General features: G+C 42.6%; 1 protein-coding gene across 1 annotated transcript; it reads right to left on the reverse strand.

Moving 5' to 3' along the window:
• Positions 1-3156: 3156 nt before the first annotated feature.
• On the reverse strand, positions 3157-10651 carry LOC138975906 (opsin-5-like). The gene is made up of 4 exons (XM_070348674.1): positions 10530-10651; positions 9660-9767; positions 7511-7839; positions 3157-6104 (listed from the first exon to the last, which is right to left on the reverse strand). The coding sequence occupies exons 2-4, from the start codon at positions 9718-9720 to the stop codon at positions 5718-5720; spliced, it is 777 nt and encodes a 258-aa protein (XP_070204775.1). The 5' UTR covers positions 9721-9767; positions 10530-10651; the 3' UTR covers positions 3157-5717.
• Between the last annotated feature and the right edge of the window lie 1058 nt (positions 10652-11709).

The raw sequence follows: 11709 nt of genomic DNA on the forward strand, positions 1-11709 counted from the left end.
GCCCGGACGTGGTGACGTGTTCTGATGCTAAAAGTCCGTCTGCTATGACCGAAAACAAGGTGCGAGGTTTTGGCGCTAGTACGCAGTGGCCAAAACTGAAAATTAGCAATTAACTCTGTGCATTACTCAGAACACGTGTAAATGACTTTTTTTTTTCACGTAAAAATGGTAACACTAGGTTTTGGCGCTGGTAAGCCGTCATACCCAACTACGACGAAAACTGCAGGAAAATCCGGGTTCAAAGGCAGCTAATCAGTGAGCAATGGCATTTTCATTGTGAATACAAACAGCATACAGATAATGAGCAATGGCATTTTTATTGTGAATACAAACAGCATACAGATAAAAAAAAATATAAAAAAACCACACTCTCTCTCACACACACACACACACACGAACAATATCATATACTAGATGATTACCCGCTTCGCCGGGTACCGGCTTCGCCGGGAAGAAGTAGAGCCGAATACCAGGCTGCGCCTGGGACCCGGCTTAGCCGGGTGTACGCCGGCTTCGCCGGCGCACGAAGGAAAGAAGATAAACGCGCAAAACACTGGAGACCTTCTAAAAATAGTAACGTGCAGTGACCTTCTAAAAATAGTAACGTAGTAACAGGAATATGGATTGACGCCATACGAAGGAAGGGAGATAAACGCAAAACACTGGAGAAGATAAGGAAGAGTTACTGGGAATGGTGAAATGAACAGAAAAACCAAAATCGGTTCAGCGCTGCGCGCTGAGAGCACGTGTTGAAATATCTCATCGATGAGGTTGTGTCCGGGGTCTCTCTGAATAAGCCCACCAAATTTGAAGCAGATCCATCGAGAACTTTGGCCGCGCATCGCGCACAGACAGACAGACAGACAGACAGAAGTCGTATATATATATAGATAGCAACAGATCTTATTTAACTCAAAAATCATCAACAACAAAGAAAGGTAAATAAATTTTAAAAAATAAGAAATGGAAATGGTACAAGGAAATCAAGAGAGACAGACAGACAGACACGAGACGGAGAGGGAAAGAGACAGAGACAGCATAAATGAGACATTTCTGACAAATACTGATATACTTTTATCATACTTTAATCAATCGTCTAGATACTTACATAGACAACTGCGCACAATATTAAAAAAAAACTAAAAACTATGATAACAAGAATACGTTAAAAAAAAAGCAAAAACAAGTAAGCCTTGAAATATGTCCTTTGCCTAACAGCTACTGTTTTTCTATTTAACTTTATTTTTTTATTTTTTTTATTCATCTTTCCACCGTCCGTTTTTTTGTTTAGATAGCCCTTCCTTCTCTTCATTTGTCTACAAGCTTTTAGGTCACGTCGTTTGTGAAAGATGAATAATTATAGCCTAGCCATAACAAAGCCAGACAGGCCAACAAAGTCAGTGTCACAGACAGTCACTGATTCCATTCGAAGCTATAACGGTGTTAGTAAAAGCTACACGCCCTCAATGTTCGCCTTTATGATCTCGCGACGAATAGCTTGGAAAAAAACTTTATAAGTTCACACTTTTGGTATTTGCTTCCAAGTTTTCTTACTTTCTTCCCAGATGAGTATTTTTCCTTTTCATTTCCGTAGTTTTGGAAATAATATAGACATTGCGGGGAAGACGCGCGACAACTCGATCAGCACGACAAGTGTTGGTGACCTTCTGTTTTTCCTCCCACACAGCCGGGACGGTGCTTTGCGAGCCGTTCACACTGAAAAATGGAGCAATTTTTCGTTGTGGCCAAAACGAGACACATGGCACGTAAAGGAACAGTATGCTTGCAGAAGTTTAAATTGTCGTATTGTAACTGATGTTTTTATATTTGTTCAATCCGCATCTTTCAACAAAGTGTATATGATTTACGAACAACCAGAAGCATACGTGCGTGTGTGTGTGTGCCGTGTGGGAGGCGGGGGGGTGCACAAACTCAAGTTTTTTCACACACACTAACACACACGCGCGCGCACAAACAAACGAATGAACGAACAGACGTACAATAACACACGCAGGCACGCACGCGCACGCACACACACAGACAGGCAGGCACGCACACGCACACACACAGACAGGCAGGCACGCACACATATACACACAAACACACGCACGCTCACCCAACCCCAGTTTATACAAGAAAAATGTTCATTCAAAATGAACAGCGTCGATGCAATGTCCACCAAAGATTTATTTTGGGAAGTGTTAAAGGTTAGGGTCAAAAGTTAATGAATTGCATGTTGTGCTGGATATATAAATTGTTTATTTCAGTCAATGCTTGATTCATAAGTACATTTTTCAGCATGGTGCATCTACAGGAGGGTGCTCCAACAATGATGCATAGTGCCAACATTTAGCGCAAACTTTTCACAACAGTGCATTATTACCACAAAGCGCATACAGCGATTATATAGTAGCAAGTTGCACTAAACATTTGAACAAAATGCATTTTGTTCAAATGTTAACAGGTCAGCACCAAGTTTTGCATAAGTGCACAACAGCACTGACCATTTCACAAAAGTGCATAACAGCTGTGACAATTTTACAAAAGTGCATTGACCATTTCAGGCAGATGGCTAACATGCAGATTTCGCTTTTGTCTGTCTTTCTTTGAAAAGTAGGCATGTTCAAGATCGATGAAGTCATGAGCAATTGGGTTAGATGACAGAAAAAGATTCAAAAACGTCAGATTCAGTTAGATGACAGAAAAGATTCAAAAACGTCAGATTCAGTGTTTTGGGCACTGTTGAACAGGAACATTCTCTCCTGTTCAACAAATGTGGGTTCAATTCAAAAGCAACATTGTCACAGATAGGCTAGTGTTACATTTCTGTAAAGTTTCAAAAACATCTTCCATGTTTTGGTTACTGTTGAACAGAGGCATATTTTCCTGTTCAAAAAAGTCTGACACAAATTGTCGTAGTTGTGGGTTAAGGTTCGATCTATACTGTCCTTCAAACGAGTCGTAGAACCGTCATTGTCACAGATAGTGTTACATTTCTGTTTTACATTCAAACGAGTCGTAGAAGTAGTAGTACATTTGCGTTTGGTTGTTTTTTCTTTTAGATTCCTGTCACTCATACTAGCAGTATTGATTGAGGTACATAAATCTGTTGATGTACAGGGATGACTTGTTTGTAATGAATCCTTGTTTCCTCCACATTGAGTTTGCATTGCAGTTGGACAGAAATGAACAGGTGTTAATTGATAAACACATTGATAATGGCTTTTGAGAAAATCAATCAATTCTGCAAAGGAATTAACTTGATGACATCAAAACTGCAGCGCCATTTGAAGAATGGTTACCATTTCTGTTTCTTTGATGGGAATCAAACAAATAAAAACATTGACTATCCAAGTTACCATGAATGGCAATAGTTGACTCCTGAAAAGTAGCAAGGATATAATTTGAGACGATAAACGCCTGATGCAATCCCTCCTCAAGGTCAGTCAACTCAAAACCTTCATCATTCGCAACATCAGTAGGCAACACAGCGGCATTCGTATGTCCAGAAATCATGTCGAAAAAATATTACATTTCAAAAGCATGTCCAACCACAGTTGTTGGCAAGTGTTCGTGTCCGAAGTAGCCTTCAGTGTGTGTATATGTATTCATGTGACAGAGAACGTGACCTCGAGTCATTGTTCAATCCTCTCTCTCTCTTCTTTCTCATTCGAACGCCGCACACACGCAAGAACGTAGCCTACGCACGCATGCACGCGCACGCACACACACACACACACACACACACACACACACACACACACACACCCCGCTGACGCACACGGCAAACCACGCACACACACACTGACTGTCGGCAAGCATCTCTTTTTGTTTTCTTTACCTTTGTTTATTGTGTTTTCGATATTTGTGTTTATTTTTTGCTTGACTTATCTGTTTTATTTTAATGTTTGCTATCCACATCGTGTGATAAATGTTTCTTCTCAGTCTCCGAGTCAGTTTAGTTTCTGCACGCCGCTTTGGTACTCCTTGTTTTTCTAACTGGTGAATTGTGCGCGACTGATTTGCGGATTTATTTTTATTCCTTTCATATGCAGTTGAAGTGTTGTGGGTGTTATTGTCTGTATATGCTATGTTGCGTCTGTGTATGCCTACAAGAATTTTGGGTGTAATGTGCCTGTGGTCTGCTCGCAGTCGAGCACAGAAAACATGGCGGCGCCCTGTGGCAAATTCGTGGAAAGTCTTCCCGACCGCAGATACCAGCGTCGTCCGCGACGCTGGAAAAATATTGATTCTTGGCATGTCATCATTTTCAAAAGTGCATTATAGAGTCTGTCTTTATTTTTGGATCACATGTTTCAAAACACTTTGGATGAACACAGTCAAAATATTTGTTGTGAGCTTCACGAAAGAAAGAAACAAATAACCAACTGTCCTGGATCGATCTGCTCGGGTATTATCACGTCCGATGATTCAATGTAAGCGTACGTGCGTGCGTATGTGGTTGTTTGTGCGGCACTGTGTTCGTGAATGCGCGCGCGCGTGCCAGATCGCGTATGCTTGCGTGTGAGTATCAGTGCCTGTGCGTGTGCGTGTTAGTGTGTGTGTTAGTGTGTGTGTTAGTGTGTGTGTGTTTGTGTGTGTGTGTGTGTGCCGAGTCACAACACACACATTCTTATTATAATGCTGCGTCGCTCACAAGAAATAACGGTTTTAGGTGTGACGAAAAAAAGAACAGGGCCTGAGTTCGGTGATAAATACAAGACTTATTTTACAACCATTTGAAAAATACATACATCCCCCGTGGCTGCCCGCATAACGAAATCGAGTCGTTTTTCTCGTGTTTTGAACTTGCCAGTGTTACAGCACAGAGCAGAGTCCGTCCCGCACTTTGCTTTGTGTACATCACGTGGCCACCCAAACACCCGCACAACGCGGCAACATTTTCACGAGAAAAACACGTTTATTTGTTTGCTTTGAATTGTCTGTATTACACATTTCTATTTACATTTACCACTGACACACCAAATTGTATACTTTAGTTTGCAAGTGAATCGTTATCATACAAAATAACGTTATCACGAGACGAACAGAGATCTCAGAGATCGTCTGCTTTGTTTCGCGCAAATCGTGTAATATCTATTTTTGCGGAAACCTCCCGAAGAAATGCAATCTCAGCGGCTTCCACCTGCAACATAGTCGTGCTTATTTGGAATGTGACGTCCTGCACTTCGTCAGTCACACCTATCTCGAAAACTAAGCGTCGCGGCACAGAACCAGCGCCCTTCCATTATTACCACGTGTTTTTGATGACATTGATAGTCTCATTGGCTTTTGAATTCAGAGATTGAAAAGAGGCAATCTGATCTGGCAATTTTCTGACTTTTAATTGTGACTCCCTACTTATGTCTGCCAGATCAACAAAACAATGGCTATTCTACACAGTTTGAAGGCAAAATGAACACGATTTCAGGTGATTAGCCTATCTTTGTTTATGATTATTTCATTTAGGCCTATATGTAGGCCTTTGTGAATATTGAGATTATATCATTAATTTAAACTTGGCAGCAAGAAAAAAACGTTGTGTACTATCTTTTGCTGGAGAGCTTGTTCATTATGAGAACTCAGTTTTAAGATCGTCTGTCAAAAAAACCCAGATCAACGCGGGAGAAGTAATGCACAGTAAAACGCGACACTAAACTAGTCCTGAGTCAGCTTGTCAAGGTGTGATGTGCAGTGAGGTGGGCGAGCACAAGCGGCTAGGGGAAAGTGGTAGTAACTGTGACAGGTGTCTTGTCACCCCCTGTGCTGAGCGACACGTTCAGCGACTCGGGCTCTAACCACCGGTCCCCGCCACCCACCCTCTTCTGTAACATGTGCTGCAGCGCCACGTTGGGGTTGGTGTTGTCCCTACCCGACTCTGCTACTTTCCGCTTGGTGACGAAGCGCGGGAAAAGGCGGCGGAACTTCTTGTTAAGGAGGCAGTAGAGGATGGGGTCGACAAGGTGCGAGCACTTGGCGGCCAGGGCGGGCAGGGGGGTTAGCTGCACGGGGATGTGCACCCCGGGTCTGTAGGCCTTCAGCATGGCCAACACCACGTAGGGACACCAGTTGAGGAGGAAGACGGAGCACATGGCCACGGTCAGCTGCAACACAGCCCAGCCCTTCACGGTCACATGCACCAGATCAGTAGCCACGAACGCTAGTGGTCTAAAACACAAATACTGACTGGACGGACTACTCTACACAGGTTTTTGGGGTTTAGCTTCGCAAGAAGACAGAACCTCAGTACTTCTGACTAAACGTTTAACTGCACAGATGGAAAACATGAAATTGCTATATATTTTACCCTGCTTGGTTTGTCTATTTAGTTTATCGTTTTTCTTTCCCAAGAATTCACGTGTTTCTGAACATGCGCGAACGTATGCGTGGGTGTGTGTATCAGTGTGTGTGTGCGTGTGTGTGTGTGTGTGTGTGTGTGTGTGTGTGCGTGTTTGTGTGTGTGTGTGTGTGCGTGTGTATGTGTGTGACTCTGTCTTTGTGTCAGTGTGTCTTTGTGTTTCTATCACGTAAACAGGTGTTTGTCACGTCCAGCCTTGATCAGGGTGCAGAGGCGAATCAGGTGAGGTGATTGGGCGAGGGTTTAGGAGTATAAATATATGACCATCTACCCGCAGTTGACAAGCAGCTTCTGTGAAATGAAAACGCCACATGTTGACATATTGTTAAAGGCACAGTAAGCCTCCCGTAAACCATCACAGATACTGTTAGGCTTTTACACACAGTACAAAATGTTTGTGTAACAAACTGTCAATTTATTATTTAGATTTTAAAAGTTAGGTCTAGCGCCAAAACGCACCACGATCCGATTGTCTCTGACACTCTCTCCGCAAAATTAATTCTTTGAAAATTGCTCGCTCTTTACCTAGGATGTTCCCGTTTGGTGAGCACTCAAATGGAAGGGTGTTTGTACTGTGTGTAAAAGCCTGACAGTATCTGTGATGGTTTACGGGTGGCTTACTGTGCCTTTAAAGTAAGGCGGAAGTCTCAAGATAACTTTTGAATCTGTACAATATTTCATTGGTAAAACTGACCGCTCAGTTCTGTTAGTTACAATGAGTGCATATATTCTTGTATACTTTTAACCTTATTGGGCTGAATTGTGCATGTTTAGCACAGTGTAACTGATAAAGAGAGTGTCTGTTTATTCCAATTTTAATGCGGGTTATGACTCATACGTTTCTTGTTGAAAAAAATAATTATGCGCTCACCAATTACCCAAGCGCATGTTTGCGCCACCCGCCCCCCCCCCCCCCTTCGCTTTTACTCTCTCCTACCTTTTTATGCGTGCCTTGTATTGCTCTTGACGTCTTTTATTTATTTGTTTTTATTATGACTGTTTCCTATAGTATATCAATGCTAGCTGATACGTCCGACTCTCCGTGTTATCTTAAAGTGTTTGGAGTTCGTGTCCCTACTTTTTATTCCCATTACTGATGTGTTATGATTTCCTTGAGAGAGAAAAAAGTTTAAAGCAAAGTGAGCAGCCTACCTTGACGAGACGCACCTCCTGCCTACTCCAGGTAAGGGCGGCAGAGTCGGGCTTGGACCACCTCCTCCGCCTGGCGGCCGTGGCGAGGGCCAGCACGGTAATGTGGCTGTAGCTGACGCACATGACGAGGGCGGGCAGCGCCAGGCAGCCGATGAAGGAGGCCGTGACGAAGGTGGTGTCAGGCTGGTCCCACTGCAGCGTGCACGACGTCTTGTAGGGCTCCAGGTCGTAGCGGCCCCAGCCCAGCAGAGGACACAGCGACCAGAAGGCGGAGTACACTACGCTGAACGCGATCAACACTGCTACTATACACACTCCGTGGTGCCGGGCTGCAAACGCACACACACAAATATTTGTTGGTATCGCTGTGTAAAAATAAAGTATTAACCTAAAACTGTTCATCTGTGGTCTTGCTTCATGTATTCATCCTCTAAATCGTGTGTTCATGTGTGCTCGCGCGCGTTTGTGTGTTACTGTGTAATTGCGGGCGGGTGTGGGTGTGTGTGTGTTAGCACAGACCCTCAATTGTTTGTGCAACCAATATTTTTTTTTTAATGTCAGGCTTATTATACCGAAAACACACAGCTAATTTATATTTTGAGATTAGTCACAATACTTCCAATTATTAGAGTTGGTTTTTTCCTCTTGTTTCCACTCCTTCTTTTTGTAGCTGCAAGTGTACGTTCAAGTGTTCGTCGCCGATTCTTGTTTCAGCAGGCCCTTGTTATGGCTAAAAACTGACAAACCAGGTGCTACCACGACACCACCGATGAAGCCTTACCCCCCCTCCCCACCCATACCCAGCCAAGGGCTATAAAATGGCAGGCCACCACTTTTAAATAAAACAAACCTTCTTACCTAATAAATACACCTTTCAAAAACTAACCCTTTTACCCTAAAAGTACTTTTAGATGTCCGTGATATATGTACTCGGTGCCTCGCCGAGCTTTTAAGTTATTCCTGGCACAGGCACCCATGCCAGCTGCGCCATTGGCTGACGGCCGGGGCGTAGGCGGAGTGCCTGGCTTGCCAGTAAATGTAGATATACATATTTGTGTGTATGGATGTTCGTTGTGTCACTGTGGCATAGCCTTTTAAAATGTAAATATAACAAGACGTGCGTACTGTATATACTGGTTCTTATTTTCTCTCTGTATAAAGCTGGATCAACTTTTTTTACCTTCGGTTTTATAAAGTGGATCTGAAATTTTTATCTCTTTAAAAAGCATTCTTTTTCGAAATAAACGTTTTCTTTTAAACAAAAAACAAACCCTACCCCAAAAACGCTTTTGAAGACAATATGTACAGAAACGAAGAAACGAACCGAAATCTTTTAATACACTTTTATCACCACTCTTAGCCGCTCCGACATCCTCCCTCCCTCCTTCCCTCCCTCTCCCCCTCCCCCTTAACACATTACCTATATTCATGTCCCTAATAGATACTAGTATCTGTGAGGACGTAAAGGACCCCCATAGTATAGTATGTTTCAGCATTTTAGCGTATCACCAACTCTTGTCCCAAAAAGAAATAGGGGCCTAGTTTCTGTGAGGACGTAAACTCCCCCCTTTAGTTTTAGTTGTTTCAGTGAACTCACTCCGTCAAAAAGCAATAGCTTCAGAGGTAGCAATGTGCATGTGTATATACTCGTCTCTAAATGTGAGGTCATATCGTTAATGTTTGATTTCTGCAATAAAAATCGTTCTAACAACGATCAAAGTACGTGTAGTTGTTTTCGCGAGTTTTAACCGCCCAAGCCGAGCGTTTCACTAAGCATTTGTTAGAAAATATTTGCACTCTACATGGAGTTTAAAAATTAGCGAGATAAAGAAGCAACTGATGGGGATATTGTCAAACAAAAACTTAATCTTCATTTTAGAAGTGTGTTTTGCAATGATTAACATTTCAAAATACTTTGGAGGGTGTGGGTTTTCTGTGTCTGCGCGTTCGTGCTTAATTGTGTGTGTAAAGTGTGTGTGTGTGTGTGTGTGTCAGTGTGTGTCAGCCGGTGTGTGTATGTGTGTGTGTGTGTGTGCATGCGTCTGTGTGTGGGGGAAAGTGTGTGTGTGTTTGGCAGTGCCAGTGTGTCAATGTGTGTGAGTGTGTGTGTGTGTTTGTTTGTGTGTGTACGTTCGTATAACAGACTCACCAAAATTGGGCTGAGTTATAGACAGCAATCGACTGAAACTCATGCAGGCCAAAGACATCATGCTGTTTATGCCAAACAAAAATCCCAAAAAGCCGTGGATTTGGCAACCTGAATGAACAGAGAGATAAATATTGTTTTTCGGACAACTTAAAACTGACCATTGGCTATGGATGACATAGAGAATACTACATGGCTTGCTGTGTCGTACCAGATTTAGCCTACACGAGTTGTTTTTTAAAATATTGAACTGCGAGCGAAAGCGAGCTGTTCACTATTTGAAAAAGCAACGAGTGTAAATCTGGTACGACACAGCAAGCCATGTAGTATTCTGTTTATCCTATACATACTGTACTTACGTGTATTTTACTGAAAATGTCCTGCATTCGAGGCAGCTGAATTGAAGACGCTTGTTTTGGAACCTCGATCTCTTCTAAAGCCTCGTGCAATCGATTACGTCAAAGCAAAGAAACGTCACTCTGAAAGTGTGGCTGACGTGTTAGTTCTAAAGATTCATCGAGGGTAATTAGCGAGCGCAATTTGTGTTTCTATAATGACGTTTGTCTCGGTGACTTTGGCATCATACGCAGTGGAAAAACAGGTCCCTGCCAGACTTGCTTGACATGACCTCATTTACATGATATACACACGTGTGATTTGAACGATTATTATCTCACGGGTGTCTCTCTCACGTATGTAGGATAAAAATTTATATAATATCTCAAACATAGCTGTCTTCTCCACAACACACCTCACACACACACACTCGCACTCGCATACACACGCGCGCACGCACATACATACATCTTCACCTCCATGTCTGTCGGAATACATTTAGTCTTATATTGACTAACTGTAAAAAGTGACGCCTACCGACGTAGCCAAATGTCCAGCGGTGTTGCAGCGCTGCAGCAATACAAATGGGGTAGCCAAACAGAGGGTGGCCCAGGTCGGACACGGCAAGTGACGTCACGAATGCGTCAGCCGGGTTCAAGGACTTCCGGTTCCGGATGGACACAACGATGACAAAAGTGTTCAAAGTGACGGCAGCAATATCTGTGTGAAAAATAAACCAAGGATTTATTTATAAATAATTCAATCACAAGATTCTCGTACGGGTTTTTGTAATGAGAATTTACATGCTTTATGCCGATGGCAGGTTCAGTCACTTTCGCATTACCTCTGCTTTATGTTTAAGGTCAGTCTTTGTTCTTAGAAGTATACTCTTTGGAAATCGTGAAGGCCTCTTCACTGGTCCATATTAGTCGCCCAGGCTCCTAATATGGACCAGTTGCTGAATGTCTATTAGAGCTTAATCGCTCTAATTAAGCCTGGCCTAACGGTTAACTGAAGAGAGAAAGACTACCAAACACAAAATGAAACTTCTTTGAAAGAAAACAAGCTGGTTATCAGCATGAAACAAAAAGTGGTCCGTATTAGGCAACCTTCCCCTATTTGGAGCATAACTCTGCCACAGCACTTAAAATTCTTGACAGAGTTAGTTCCGAAATTCGTCTATTTCGATACTTTCACATATTGAGAATACTACATGGCTTGCTGTGTCGTACCAGATTTACACGAGTTGTTTTTTTAAATATTGAACTGCGAGCGAAAGCGAGCTGTTCACTACTGATTTGAAAAAGCAACGAGTGTAAATCTGGTACGACACAGCAAGCCATGTAGTATTCTGTTTATCCTACATACTGTACTTACGTGTATTTTACTGAAAATGTTCTGCAGTCGAGGCAGCTAAATTGAATACGCTTGTTTTGGAACCTCCATCTATTCTAAAGCCTCCTGCAATCTATTACGTCAAAGCAAAGAAACGTCACTATTATCCTATACGTGAGAGAGACACCCGTGAGATAATAATCGTTCAAATCACACGTGTGTATATCATGTAAATGAGGTCATGTCAAGCAAGTCTGGCAGGGACCTGTTTTTCCACTGCTTATGATGCCAAAGTCACCGAGACAAACGTCATTATAGAAACAAAAATTGCGCTCGCTAATTACCTTCGATGAATCTTTAGAACTAACACGTCACGCCACAC

The sequence above is a fragment of the Littorina saxatilis genome, linkage group LG9, assembly GCF_037325665.1.
Source record: "Littorina saxatilis isolate snail1 linkage group LG9, US_GU_Lsax_2.0, whole genome shotgun sequence".
Taxonomy (NCBI): domain Eukaryota; kingdom Metazoa; phylum Mollusca; class Gastropoda; order Littorinimorpha; family Littorinidae; genus Littorina; species Littorina saxatilis.